This window comes from Salvelinus alpinus, chromosome 11, assembly GCF_045679555.1.
Source record: "Salvelinus alpinus chromosome 11, SLU_Salpinus.1, whole genome shotgun sequence".
Lineage (NCBI taxonomy): Eukaryota > Metazoa > Chordata > Actinopteri > Salmoniformes > Salmonidae > Salvelinus > Salvelinus alpinus.
In genome coordinates, this window is record NC_092096.1 from 24,983,555 (window position 1) to 24,998,996 (window position 15,442).

The window sequence follows — 15,442 nt, forward strand, 5'->3', positions numbered from 1 at the left end:
ATGTGTATGATAGTGTGTGTGTGTATGTTTATGTGTTAACTTCTTGGAAATTGGCGGTTTCTTACACAATCACCCTGCATGACAATTGATGCCTGTGGTTCTAGATACTGTGGTTCTAGATACTGTGGTTCTAGATACTGCTATTCGTTGAAACAGCAACAATTGCAGAACAACCCAAACAAAACAGTAGTAAACACAATTACAAAGCTTTTTGCGTTGACTCGTATCGCAGATCCACAAAACCAAAATAATATGCTCTAGTGACGTTTGACAACAATGTGTTGACTTAGAGATTGAAATACCCCAGGAATTGACCCACCGCCAGCTCTTCGCTCGTTGGCACAGCAGATACCGCGGCTTGATAGGTAACGGTTGATAAAACTGCTCAGTAACAGTGAACGCAGCAGATGTCAAAGTTTCAGCAGGACTGTGAAAACCCCACAGATCAACCTCACGTCTTTAGCAGCACAGCTTGAGTGCAGAAGACATTGCACCATTTTTCTCCCTCCGTGGATGAATCGCTCCCTCTCTGTCTTTCTCCCTCTCCCTCTCCCTCTCGCTTTATTTCTCTCTCTCTCTCTCTCTGTTTCTCCCTCCCCCCTCTCTCTCTCTCTCTCTCTCCCTGTCTTTCTCCCTCTACCTCTCTCTCTCTCTCTCTCTCTCTCTGTTTCTACCGCTCTCTCTCGCTTTCTCTCTCCCTCTCTCTCTCTCTCGCTTTATTTCTCTCTCTCTCTGTTTCTCCCCCTCTCTCTCTCTCTCTCTCTCTCTCTCTCTCTCTCTCTCTCTCTCTCTCTCTCTCTCTCTCTCTCTCTCTCTCTCTCTCTCTCTCTCTCTCTCTCTCTCTCTCTCTCTCTCTCTCTCTCTCTCTCTCTCTCTCTCTCTCTCTCCCTGTCTTTCTCCCTCTACCTCTCTCTCTCTCTCTCTGTTTCTACCGCTCTCTCTCGCTTTCTCTCGCTCACTCTCTCTCTATGTTTCTACCTCTCTCTTGCTTTCTCTCTCTCTGTTTCTACCTCTCTCTCTCCATCTTTCTCTCTTGGTTTATCTTGCTCTTTCTGTCTCTTTCTCTGTCTCTCTCTCTCTTTCTCTCTCTCAGGAGAGATGAAAGCAGGGGATTGTAGGGAGTATTCTTGTGTATCCCTGTAGATACACACTGTATATTTTCTATAGAGATTTACTGTGGTAAGGTACAGACAGTGAGTTTAAATAGTTTCACTCAGCGACTGAAAATAATGCAGTGGTTTTCTCACTGGCTTTGTTATGGAGTGTGCTGCCCTCTCTCTCTCTCTCTCTCTCTCTCTCTCTCTCTCTCTCTCTCTCTCTCTCTCTCTCTCTCTCTCTCTCTCTCTCTCTCTCTCTCTCTCTCTCTCTCTCTCTCTCTCTCTCTCTCTCTCTCTCTCTCTCTCTCTCTCTCTCTCGCGCTCTTCTCTCTCTCGCGCTCTTCTCTCTCCTGCAGTGGGCATAGCTAAGCCGCCTGGGACTGCCCCAGAGTCCATGCTGACACAAACCTTTCAAGGAGGCTTAATTTATTAATTTGGTGTGTGTTTGCGTGTGTGATGTGGTGAAAGTGTCTGTGTGGGAGCGTGTGTGAGTGTGAGGCCAAGGCTTTGTTGAGTGCTCATCCCGCAGGGATCTCAGGCTCGGTTCATGACAATGTTTCCCAAGCAATCCACTCGACGGACAGGCAGATATGCTTAATGGAAACACACACACACACGTTTGGACCGTAGCCCCGCCGGCGGATTTAAGTGGTGTGTAACTCCCATTGTGGCTCTCAGAAAGCCCAGGCTAAACTGGGATAAACACAGTGATAGGGTTCCATAATCGAGCTCTAGCCAAAATGAAGATATGATTAGAGCCTTTTGGAGTCAGCCAAGAAACACTACTGGGAGTTTTAGATAATCAGTCACCTTCAGCTTGTTAACACTTTGTAAGCCCCCGACACCCTGCTAGTTTATTTCCTGTGCTTTTTCTCAGCGTTGCCATGAAAACACTGTTTATTTGTTCACCTGTCCTTGACATTACAAGGCAGTCTTTAATTCATCACACGTTTATTTTATCGAAGCAATTCAACAGGAAATCTAAATCGTTGAGCATTCTCTACAGTCAAATCAATGCCCAAAACATGTCAGGCAATGTGGTGGTATGTTAGTCTCTTTCAAGGTCACCTGTCAATGTGGTGGGTATGTTAGTCTCTTTCAAGGTCACTGTGCCAAGGTTTGCCTGGCAAGCGAATTCTCTCTCTCTCTCTCTCTCTCTCTCTCTCTCTCTCTCTCTCTCTCTCTCTCTCTCTCTCTCTCTCTCTCTCTCTCTCTCTCTCTCTCTCTCTCTCTCTCTCTCTCTCTCTCTCTCTCTCTCTCTCTCTCTCTCTCTCTCTCTCTCTCTCTCTCTCTCTCTCTCTTAATCACTTTCTCTTTCCCCTCTATCTCTCTCTCTCTCTCTCTCTCTCTCTCTCTCTGTGTCTCTCTCTCTCTCTCTCTCTCTCTCTCTCTCTCTCTCTCTCTCTCTCTCTCTCTCTCTCTCTCTCTCTCTCTCTCTCTTAATCACTTTCTCTTTCCCCTCTATCTCTCTCTCTCTCTCTCTCTCTCTCTCTCTCTCTCTCTCTCTCTCTCTCTCTCTCTCTCTCTCTCTCTCTCTCTCTCTCTCTCTCTCTCTCTCTCTCTCTCTCTCTCTCTCTCTCTCTCTCTCTCTCTCTCTCTCTCTCTCTCTCTCTATCACTTTCTCTTTCCTCTCTCTCTCTCTCTCTCTCTCTCTCTCTCTCTCTCTCTCTCTCTCTCTCTCTCTCTCTCTCTCTCTCTCTCTCTCTCTCTCGGGGAATCATGACACAAACAAACATGGTGTATGCCAGAGCATTCTACATGTATTATATATTAGAGCCTTATAGGCTGGGAGGTGGGCAGGTGAACAGAGCAGGAGCCAATGGAAATCAAACACTAGTTTAGCTTAGTCTTGACCACCCACTGCCACCGTAACCCAGTTGGATCAACCATAGGGCCACCGGAACCCAGTTGGATCAACCATAGGGCCACCGTAACCCAGTTGGATCAACCATAGGGCCACCGTAACCCAGTTGGATCAACCATAGGGCCACCGTAACCCAGTTGGATCAACCATAGGGCCACCGTAACCCAGTTGGATCAACCATAGGGCCACCGTAACCCAGTTGGATCAACCATAGGGCCACCGTAACCCAGTTGGATCAACCATAGGGCCACCGTAACCCAGTTGGATCAACCATAGGGCCACCGTAACCCAGTTGGACAACCATAGGGCCACCGTAACCCAGTTGGACAACCATAGGGCCACCGTAACCCAGTTGGACAACCATAGGGCCACCGTAACCCAGTTGGATCAACCATAGGGCCACCGTAACCCAGTTGGATCAACCATAGGGCCACCGTAACCCAGTTGGATCAACCATAGGGCCACCGTAACCCAGTTGGATCAACCATAGGGCCTCCGGAACCCAGTTGGACAACCACAGGGCCACCGTAACCCAGTTGGATCAACCATAGGTCCACCGTAACCCAGTTGGATCAACCATAGGGCCACCGTAACCCAGTTGGATCAACCATAGGGCCACCGTAACCCAGTTGGATCAACCATAGGGCCACCGTAACCCAGTTGGATCAACCATAGGGCCACCGTAACCCAGTTGGATCAACCATAGGAGTTCAGAGCTGTGATCCCACTAGTCCATGTTAATGCCATGTTGTGGAATGTTGAGTTGATGCATTTCCGAGATGGGGGTTGGGGGCATTTCTCAATGAAGTGTGTGTGTGTGTGTGTGTGTGTGTGTGTGTGTGTGTGTGTGTGTGTGTGTGTGTGTGTGTGTGTGTGTGTGTGTGTGTGTGTGTGTGTGTGTGTGTGTGTGCGCATGGGTATATATGTGTGCATATTAAACACATCTTATTCAAGGATCTCACTAAAAATGCCATTCTTTACTCTATATGCATTTCAGAAGTAATTTCTGAATTGACTCCATCCTGCTACTACCTGACCTGTTGGCCTAATCCTAGTTATGCAGGGCCTTAAATAAATACAGAGCCCCACGTCTGTCCCTGGTTGAGAGATTTATCTAGTTATATCCTGATTGGTTACTTCCTGCTCTTGCTACGTCAGTGCAACGTCATGGGCAACTGAATGACCAGTCTTGTTGACGCAGAGCCTAGGTCCGTCACTGAAATGGTGTCCCCGGGTAACCAAGTACTCTTAAAAATGGGTTCCTCGCTGGTAGCCATAGTGCTGGTGGTGAGTCATGTTCTGATTGTGGAAACCCTCCTAGTGAGATCCAAGAATACAAGGGTCATACCAGAACCCCCCTAGTGAGATCCAAGAATACACCAGTCAGACCAGAACCCCCCTAGTCAGATCCAAGAATACACCAGTCAGACCAGAACCCCCCTAGTGAGATCCAAGAATACAAGGGTCAGACCAGGCCAAACCAACTGCAGGCAATCACAGCACGTCTGGAGTTAAAGCAGTGGTATTCAAAGTCGGGGTCACCACCCCTAGTGGGGTCGCAGGAGAACTGCAGTGGGGTCACCAATTATTATTATATTTAAACAAAAAAAACTATTTTTTGGGAGAACAAAAAATGAATAGTACAGATTATTGTACTGGACAATAAACAAACGTTTTTGAGAAAGATAATTTGTTATTTGTTGAGGTTGTGTCATTAGATTTGGGGTGGGGTGGAGAGAAATTGTTGGGATAAAAATGGGGTACCCAGAAATTCTGGCCAAAAAAATGGGGTCCCCGCTGTAAAAGTTTGAATTACCACTGAGTTAGAGGATGAGAGAAAGGTAACACCACAGAGAGAGAAGAGAGACAGAGAGACAGAGGGATAGACAATGAGACAGACAGGTAGACACAGAGAAAGAGAGACTGACATAGAGAGGTAAACTGAAGCAGAGATGAGGAAAGATAGTGAAAAGAGAGAGAGGCAGCGAGTAGCTCTGATGATCATTAAGAAAAGGTCATCCTTGTGACATCACACTGACATCACGCTGACATCACGCTGACATCACGCTGACATCACACTGACTCAACCTATGTTCTGTTATTCAGTGACCGTACACTGCTGGATGTCTCTCCTCATAGACAGCCACAACTCTTTCCCGTCTCCTCACCTATAAGCACCATTAATTAAGATCCAAATGTAGCTCCTTTCTGTTCCCTGTCAAAGCGAAAACCATTAAGGCAAAACAATTGAGCGTCACTCAAACAGACTGTGCCAGAGGGAACGTTAGACGTGTGGTGTTCTGTATGCTAACACTCACCCTTCACTGAAATGTATTCCAAAGAGTTCAACTTTTAATGAGGAAATTTCAATTATACATCCTCTAAGACTAATGTTGCTTTTGATGCATGCCTTAGCGACGCCTTCTTTCACTTGGCCCCCGACAGCAAGAACGTGATGTCTCTTTTTGAGGGGGCCTGAGAACACATTTATGAGCAAACTAGCTTGTGCAGGACAGCGACTCATCTTCTAGTTACAGAAGAAGAAGAAAACGCTATCGCCGTGAAACCACTGACATATGTGACCAGAATACTACACCAATATAAACCTGCTCTCTCTCCTTCTCTGTGGTGGCCATTTTGGTTGTTTGTCATAATAATAAACAAATAATTGCCATTATCTGTGTAAATGTCGCCTTCTGTGTGTGTCTGATAATTGGTCCCCAGTGTGACCATTTAGTGTTGATGACCTCTTAAAACCCTGTTGTGTCATGGTCATTAAAGAGAAATCAGTTAGCAGAGAAGTTAACAATAGGAATGAATTAGCCAGTTCCCCCACTTCCATTGATTTATACTACTGTGAACCACCAGTAGAGATACAGCAACCACATTGGGTCAGTGGTATGTGAGCCCATCTCTCACTCTCTATATCTCTCTCTCACTCTCATTTTATGAATTCTCTATCTCACCATCTCCAGCCACCATTCTCTCACTATCGCTCTAATTATCTCCATGTATCTATCTCTCTATTACTGCATTTCTCTCTTTATCACACCCTCTTTTTCTTAGCCTCTTTGTTCACCCCTTTCCTCAACCCTCTCTCTCTCTCTATTTCTCTCTGTCCTCTCTCAATTTGTTATCTTATGATAAGTATCAGACAGTTCATGATGGACTCTGGTGACTTCTAAATCAAATCAAATCAAGTTTATTTTATATAGCCCTTCGTACATCAGCTAATATCTCGAAGTGCTGTACAGAAACCCAGCCTAAAACCCCAAACAGCAAGCAATGCAGGTGTAGAAGCATGGTGGCTAGGAAAAACTCCCTAGAAAGGCCAAAACCTAGGAAGAAACCTAGAGAGGAACCAGGCTATGAGGGGTGGCCAGTCCTCATCTGGCTGTGCCGGGTGGAGATTATAACAGAACATGGCCAAGATGTTCAAATGTTCATAAATGACCAGCATGGTCAAATAATAATCAGGAGTAAATGTCAGTTGGCTTTTCATAGCCGATCATTAAGAGTATCTCTACCGCTCCTGCGGTCTCTAGAGAATTGAAAACAGCAGGTCTGGGACAGGTAGCACGTCCGGTGGACAGGTCAGGGTTCCATAGCCGCAGGCAGAACAGTTGAAACTGGAACAGCAGCAAGGCCAGGTGGACTGGGGACAGCAAGGAGTCATCATGCCCGGTAGTCCTGACCCATGGTCCTAGGGCTCAGGTCCTCCGAGAGAGAGAGAGAAAGAAGGAGAGAATTAGAGAGAGCATACTTAAATTCACACAGGACACCGGATAAGACAGGAGAAGTACTCCAGATATAACCAACTGACCCTAGCCCCCCGACACATAAACTACTGCAGCATAAATACTGGAGGCTGAGACAGGAGGGGTCAGGAGACACTGTGGCCCCATCCGATGATACCCCCGGACAGGGCCAAACAGGAAGGATATAACCCCACCCACTTTGCCAACGCACAGCCCCCGCACCACTAGAGGGATATCTTCAACCACCAACTTACAATCCTGAGACAAGGCCGAGTATAGCCCACAAAGATCTCCACCACAGCACAAACCAAGGGGGGTGCGCCAACCCAGACAGGAAGATCACGTCAGTAACTCAACCCACTCAAGTGACGCACCCCTCCCAGGGACGGCATGAAAGAGCACCGGTAAGCCAGTGACTCAGCCCCTGTAATAGGGTTAGAGGCAGAGAATCCCATTGGAGAGAGGGGAACCGGCCAGGCAGAGACAGCAAGGGCGGTTCGTTGCTCCAGAGCCTTTCCGTTCACCTTCACACTCCTGGGCCAGACTACACTCAATCATATGACCTACTGAAGAGATAAGTCTTCAGTAAAGACTTAAAGGTTGAGACCGAGTCTGCGTCTCTCACATGGTTAGGCAGACCATTCCATAAAAATGGAGATCTATAGGAGAAAGCCCTGCCTCCAGCTGTTTGCTTAGAAATTCTAGGGACAATTAGGAGGCCTGCGTCTTGTGACCGTAGCGTACGTGTAGGTATGTACGGCAGGACCAACTCGGAAAGATAGGTAGGAGCAAGCCCATGTAACGCTTTATAGGTTAACAGTAAAACCTTGAAATCAGCCCTTGCCTTAACAGGAAGCCAGTGTAGGGAAGCTAGCACTGGAGTAATATGATCAAATTTCTTGGTTCTAGTCAGGATTCTAGCAGCCGTATTTAGCACTAACTGAAGTTTATTTAGTGCTTTATCCGGGTAGCCGGAAAGTAGAGCATTGCAGTAGTCTAACCTAGAAGTAACAAATGCATGGATTAATTTTTCTGCATCATTTTTGGACAGAAAATTTCTGATTTTTGCAATGTTACGTAGATGGGAAAAAGCTGTCCTTGAAACAGTCTTGATATGTTCGTCAAAAGAGAGATCAGGGTCCAGAGTAACGCCGAGGTCCTTCACAGTTTTATTTGAGACGACTTTACAACCATCAAGATTAATTGTCAGATTTAACAGAAGATCTCTTTGTTTCTTGGGACCTAGAACAAGCATCTCTGTTTTGTCCGAGTTTAAAAGTAGAAAGTTTTCAGCCATCCACTTCCTTATGTCTGAAACACAGGCTTCTAGCGAGGGAAATTTTGGGGCTTCACCATGTTTCATTGAAATGTACAGCTGTGTGTCATCCGCATAGCAGTGAAAGTTAACATTATGTTTTCGAATGACATCCCCAAGAGGTAAAATATATAGTGAAAACAATAGTGGTCCTAAAACGGAACCTTGAGGAACACCGAAATGTACAGTTGATTTGTCAGAGGACAAACCATTCACAGAGACAAACTGATATCTTTCCGACAGATAAGATCTAAACCAGGCCAGAACTTGTCCGTGTAGACCAATTCGGGTTTCCAGTCTCTCCAGAAGAATGTGGTGATCGATGGTATCAAAGGCAGCACTAAGGTTTAGTAGCACGAGGACAGATGCAGAGCCTCGGTCTGACGCCATTAAAAGGTCATTTACCACCTTCACAAGTGCAGTCTCAGTGCTATGATGGGGTCTAAAACCAGACTGAAGCATTTCGTATACATTGTTTGTCTTCAGGAAGGTAGTGAGTTGCTGCGCAACAGCTTTTTCAAATTTTTTTGAGAGGAATGGAAGATTCGATATAGGCAGATAGTTTTTTATATTTTCTGGGTCAAGGTTTGGCTTTTTCAAGAGAGGCTTTATTACTGCCACTTTTAGTGAGTTTGGTACACATCCGGTGGATAGAGAGCCGTTTATTATGTTCAACATAGGAGGGCCAAGCACATGAAGCAGCTCTTTCAGTAGTTTAGTTGGAATAGGATCCAGTATGCAGCTTGAAGTTTTAGAGGCCATGATTATTTTCATCATTGTGTCAAGAGATATAGTACTAAAACACTTAAGTGTCTCTCTTGATCCTAGGTCCTGGCAGAGTTGTGCAGACTCAGGACAGCTAAGCTTTGGAGGAATAAGCAGATTTAAAGAGGAGTCCGTAATTTGCTTTCTAATGATCATGATCTTTTCCTCAAAGAAGTTCATGAATTTATTACTGCTGAAGTGAAAGCCATCCTCACTTGGGGAATGCTGCTTTTTAGTTAGCTTTGCAACAGTATCAAAAATAAATTTTGGATTGTTCTTATTTTCCTCAATTAAGTTGGAAAAGTAGGATGATCGAGCAGCAGTGAGGGCTCTTCGATACTGCATGGTACTGTCTTTCCAAGCTAGTCGGAAGACTTCCAGTTTGGTGTGGCGCCATTTCCGTTCCAATTTTCTGGAAGCTTGCTTCAGAGCTCGGGTATTTTCTGTATACCAGGGAGCTAGTTTCTTATGACAAATGTTTTTAGTTTTTAGGGGTGCAACTGCATCTAGGGTATTGCGCAAGATTAAATTGAGTTCCTCAGTTAGGTGGTTAACTGATTTTTGTCCTCTGACGTCCTTGGGTAGGCAGAGGGAGTCTGGAAGGGCATCAAGGAATCGTTGTGTTGTCTGAGAATTTATAGCACGACTTTTGATGCTCCTTGGTTGGGGTCTGAGCAGATTATTTGTTGCGATTGCAAACTTAATAAAATGGTGGTCCGAAAAACATTAGGATCTACAACATTTATTCCATGGGACAAAACTAGGTCCAGAGTATGACTGTGGCAGTGAGTAGGTCCAGAGACATGTTGGACAAAACCCACTGAGTCGATGATGGATCCAAAAGCCTTTTGGAGTGGGTCTGTGGACTTTTCCATATGAATATTAAAATCACCAAAAATTAGAATATTATCTGCTATGACTACAAGGTCCGATAGGAATTCAGGGAACTCAGTGAGGAACGCTGTATATGGCCCAGGAGGCCTGTAAACAGTAGCTATAAAAAGTGATTGAGTAGGCTGCATAGATTTCATGACTAGAAGCTCAAAAGACGAAAACGTCATTTTTTTTTTTGTAAATTGAAATTTGCTATCGTAAATGTTAGCAACACCTCCACCTTTGCGGGATGCACGGGGGATATGGTCACTAGTGTAACCAGGACGTGAGGCCTCATTTAACACAGTGAATTCATCAGGCTTAAGCCATGTTTCAGTCAGGCCAATCACATCAAGATTATGATCAGTGATTAGTTCATTGACTATAACTGCCTTTGAAGTGAGGGATCTAACATTAAGTAGCCCTATTTTGAGATGTCAGGTATCACGATCTCTTTCAATAATGGCAGGAATGGAGGAGGTCTTTATCCTAGTGAGATTGCTAAGGCGAACACCGCCATGTTTAGTTTTGCCCAACCTAGGTCGAGGCACAGACACAGTCTCAATGGGGATAGCTGAGCTGACTACACTGACTATGCTAGTGGCAGACTCCACTAAGCTGGCAGGTTGGCTAACAGCCTGCTGCCTGGCCTGCACCCTATTTCATTGTGGAGCTAGAGGAGTTAGAGCCCTATCTATGTTGGTAGATAAGATGAGAGCACCCCTCCAGCTAGGATGGAGTCCGTCACTCCTCAGCAGGTCAGGCTTGGTCCTGTTTGTGGGTGAGTCCCAGAAAGAGGGACAATTATCTACAAATTCTATCTTTTGGGAGAGGCAGAAAACAGTTTTCAACCAGCGATTGAGTTGTGAGACTGCTGTAGAGCTCATCACTCCCCCTAACTGGGAGGGGGCCAGAGACAATTACTCGATGCCGACACATCTTTCTAGCTGATTTACACGCTGAAGCTATGTTGCGCTTGGTGACCTCTGACTGTTTCATCCTAACATCGTTGGTGCCGACGTGGATAACAATATCTCTATACACTCGCCAGTTTTAGCTTTAGCCAGCACCATCTTCAGATTAGCCTTAACGTCGGTAGCCCTGCCCCCTGGTAAACAGTGTATGATCGCTGGGTGATTCGTTTTAAGTCTAAACATTGCGGCTTTCCGACAGACAGGCATTACCTTCCATCATGAGTAGTGGGTTTGGGTTTAGGGAAGAGAACAGGGTGTCTCTACCATATAAATATAATTTACATTTTTATTCTAGTCATTATTTTTCTAAGGTGGCCACTCTCCACTCACAGGTGAGTGAATGCTGTCCTTGAAGGAGTTACCCAGTCTCCAGATCTCCTGTTCCCCATCTACCGTTCCTGAGAGGAAGCCAAGGGAATGTAGTTCCTTAGAGAGGTTGATGGAGAGGGATAGAGAGATGGAGTGGGGGAATTGAGACTGAGATGGAAAGGCAGAGAGAGAGAGAGAGAGAGAGAGAGAGGTGGAGAGAGTTAGAGGGCAAAACAAAAGATTGGGCTCTGTAAATGGACTCGCTCTCTGCGTCTCTCCCTCAACGTCCCGTGTCCAGGCAGAAGAGAGATGGGAGAATGCTGCTGCTTTTTTTGTTATAGTAATTTATTGAATTCCTCATCCTGCATATCAGACCATGACTCTCTGGCTCTCAGGGACAGGGGGATGGAAGGAGGGATGGAGAGTCTGTGGGACGGGGCTGGAGAACGAGGGGAGTGGAGTGGGGGACCACACAGTCTCAGGGATGGATAGAATGTTGTTGGAGCGAAAGAGAGGAGAGGTCAAGGAGGAGTGTTTGGTGGGTAAACAGCGAGGAAGGACAGCAGTATACTGTGGTTCCTGCGGGAACTGAACCCACAACCTTGGCATTGCTAGCTCTACGCTCTAACCAGCTGAGCCCCACATGGCACTATGCTAGTCAATGTTCTCTGGCTAGGCTATGTGGAGGCAGGATGGGTGGAGGTGGGGAGGGTTAGAGGGCGGAGAGGCAGCCATGTGCCCCACTCCAAGCAACCCGTCGTCGGGGACATTTGCCATCTCTCTCCCCTCTCACTGTGAGAGTCTGGCCCTCCTCCAGCCCTTTGGCCCGTTCACCACACGTCTGGACATGTCCGACCGCTCCTCGGTACCTGCAAGCCCCACAGCTGCCAGCAGGGGGAAAACGAGCCGTCACGGCCCGGCAGCCATGTAAGCCAGGTCAACAGGAGGTTGATTAAGTTGTAAAAAGGGCTATTTTGTGTCACAATGTCCAATAAATGAAGTGAACCTAGTGTTGAGAGGGCAAAATGGAAACAGCTCTTTTTTGGGGCTAAAGTGAAAGGGACATCTCCTTTCACGCTTAGCTTGGTTGTTTGCTGAACCAACGAACACTCTCTCCTCATGGATGCAATGCTCCAACCCCCTTCCATACAGTTAAACACAGTATTTGTATTACAATGCATTTTAAACAGTGCCATTTCAACAGTATGTACTTAAGAAAGAAACCTCAGTTCCAGTTCCATTGCATGTATTAGTTAGAGCCATATAAATATGACTAAAACAGGGATAAAGCCCCCAGACCACAGGAATGTGTCTCTACCCTCCTGGGCTCCCTCAATATGGCTGATGCCAGTTCTAGTAATTCAATTTCAAACAAGCTCCTTACTATTCCTCCTGCCTCGCTAATGTCCTTTCCCTCTCTTTTCTCCCTCCTCTCTCCCTCGTATCTCCCAGGAACCAGACTGTGCTGCACCAGTTCTGCTGCCCGGCCCCAGAGGCCCCCGAGGGGGAGTCCTCGGCCTGTGTCCCCAGGTAAGATGGCTGCCTCCCTTTTCACCCAGCGCCATATTTTGTTGTTGATTGTAGTCACCGTTGCTTCTAACCGTTTTCCTGGTGGTGGAGGTGCTACTGTAAGACAACACAACTGCCCCAGTTTCCTCCGTCTTGAAGTGGTTGTAAGTCCTTTGGGGGTCCCTGACTATCGTCGGCCAATCCCGGCTCAGTGCTTTCCTTTCCCCACTGTGATGTCATCAAGAGAAGTAAGAGAGAGAGAATCTCCGACACATCTTTAAACAGTGGCCAGGCAGACAGAGAGGGAGTTACTATTCACTACAAATGCAACTTGTCACTTTATTTGGGGTTTTGAGTGTTGAAAGAATCTCGAAATTAAGACCGAATCAATCTCAGCTCCAGGAGAGGCGATCAAGATAAATTCATGGGAACACGATGGTAATCTCCAAATCAATCAGAGAGAGATCCTATTTCCTGGACACTGGTCAACTCGTCCAAAGCACTGCCATAGGAAACAATAGAAGCACGGCCCAGGGCTTAGTGATAAAGGCAGGATGAGGATAATAGGAGATTTTAATATCTCCACCGAGCACACAGTGTTATCAGGGAATGAGGTAAGCAGTCAGGAATGGTGCTGTGATGGACTGGAATCTTCCTTATACTCAACTACTGCATACTCCTGGTATCTGAGGAGAGTCAGCCGTTTAAAAATCCTTTATCTCTGCCTCCTTGTCTTTCTCCTCAACCCGTCTCCATGTAGACATGATGGATGTTGGTCAGTCTATATAAAACAGTAGCTCCTGCAGTTTATCGTTATTTTTCTTGCTCAAACAAAACGAGACGCACCAAGTCTTTGTTTGGCCACTCGGCATCGCTCTGCTTATCTGGAACCACTGAATCCACTGCACTCTGCAAATTACCACGACTGCCAGTGGAACGTCAATAGTAATTAAGCCATCCAGCCTGGACGATTGCTGCTAAGAATCTGTACATTTCTGCTGGATGGTGGGGGAAAAAAATGGAAAAAAGTCGGCAAAGCTTGTGTTGATGCTGGATTCCACCAACCCTGTGGTGCTGGATACAATGAAGCATTGCTGGAACAATAGCTCCAACGCTCATCCTCTAAATCCCACTTTAACCACTACTGAGGCCCTGGGTGATTGAATTAGTCACACAGAGAGAGAGAGAGAGAGAGGGAGTGTGAGAGAGAGTGTGAGAGAGAGAGAGAGAGAGAGAGAGAGAGAGAGAGAGAGAGAGAGAGAGAGAGAGAGAGAGAGAGAGAGAGAGAGAGAGAGAGAGAGAGAGAGAGAGAGAGAGAGAGAGAGAGAGAGTGAGATGGAATCACCTCTCTGCAATCGTCTTTGCACCAGAGGGGCAAACGGAAAACTATTTATCAGATAAAAGTCTGGTTTGCCTGGGAAATGTTAGTGGAATTAAATGATTCCTACAATATACTCATTAATTAAATTCAAACTGTCTATTTATAAGAATTTGTAAGATACTTATTAACATAAAATAGACAGGATACAGTCATATTAAAAGTAGATAATAGTGTTTATTCTCGGAGCAAGCTCCCATTTGATCATAAACACAGACTTATATACAATATATGACGTCATAGGTTACAGAATGCGTCTCATTGTCCTAATCAAATAGAAAACAGGTTCAAAAGTTCATTCTAACCTCACAGGGCACTCACATGAAAACACCATATAATCATTTATCCTGAAGGCTCACTATAATTGATTACCACTTGAGCAGACAACTCAAGATAATGGAAGACCTAAAAAGTGACCCACAGCCTTATCTAAACATCTCAGGGCTAAGTTGGGTCAGTTCAACCAGAGTTGAATGACCCTTTCTGCTTACTTTATAACCCACAACACAAATCTCTTTTCACCAGGCATGCAGAGTTCAATTTGTTTATAATTTTATCTTTAGCTAGAATATGTTTTAACTATTTATTAACAAAATTCCTAACAGAAACTACTCTCAAAAGTCCCCCCCAGTCAGTGACTGTCACCTAACCAGCCACAACACCTTATTATTGAGTATAAAGAGACTGTTCAGAAGCACAAGTTAAGATGAATTCAGGTGACTTTCATCAAAGGCGGGCAGGGAAATTGGAGGGGAAAAAAGACAGACGAAAACAATAAATCAGAGTTCAGTGGATTGAACTGATAGAAGTGGCTTGGCAGTGGTGCGTCGTGCGATTCCTTTGGGCTCAGGGACCATTAAGCAGAGAACAAACAGAATGGACACCACAAAAAAAAAAAACGATGAAAATACCCCCAAAGCAAACCACTTCAAACGGAGATCTCTCAAAGCGAGTTGTGGGTTGCCAGCTTTTGTTGCTTCTTTTTTAGCCTATTTCTCTGAAAGTCTCTTTTCTATTCTGTTTGTTGTTACATTTTTCTTTGGACTTCAGTGTTTTGTCAGTGAAGTGTTGATCATCATACCTCACGACATGACATCACACCCACGAGCCTCCACTCTCATCCACACCACTTCCACCCATTCAGACCTGTCGCTCCCACCTCCACCTCAATGTTTATACTATGTAATAACAATGTAACAGCTGAAGTATTACAATGTCAACCAATGTCATCACCAATGTCATAATCCACCCAAGTCTCATTGAGAGGTTCAGGGTCTGCCACGAGGGCAAGGTAACTGGTTAGCCATCCACTGACACATGCAATGCATTCGTGTTCATGTGGAGAATTGTTATTACCATGTTATTGCATGCTTTTGGCTTAGTAGTGATCAGAACATAGAGCTCCCTGTCTTTGTGTGTTTGTGTGTGTGTCTGTGTGTGTGTCTGTGTGCACTCTCATACCCATGACACAGATGTTTAACATGCTTCAACAAATACCCAACAGCTAATATCTGCCATGGGCATCTAGGCTAAGGCTCACTGATAAAGGAGAGACACTTCTCATTGATGAATTAGCCTAGCGTCATGCTATTTTAGCCTA

General features: G+C 45.6%; 1 protein-coding gene across 5 annotated transcripts in view; it reads left to right on the forward strand.

Moving 5' to 3' along the window:
- The window catches only part of iqsec3a (IQ motif and Sec7 domain ArfGEF 3a), a 190,835-nt gene that overhangs the window by 28,228 nt on the left and 147,165 nt on the right, over positions 1–15,442 (forward strand). For all 5 annotated transcript variants that reach the window (XM_071332177.1, XM_071332178.1, XM_071332179.1 and 2 more), the window contains exon 2: positions 12,408–12,485. In XM_071332177.1, the coding sequence (XP_071188278.1) occupies positions 12,408–12,485 (78 nt within the window). The remainder of the gene's footprint in view (positions 1–12,407; positions 12,486–15,442) is intronic.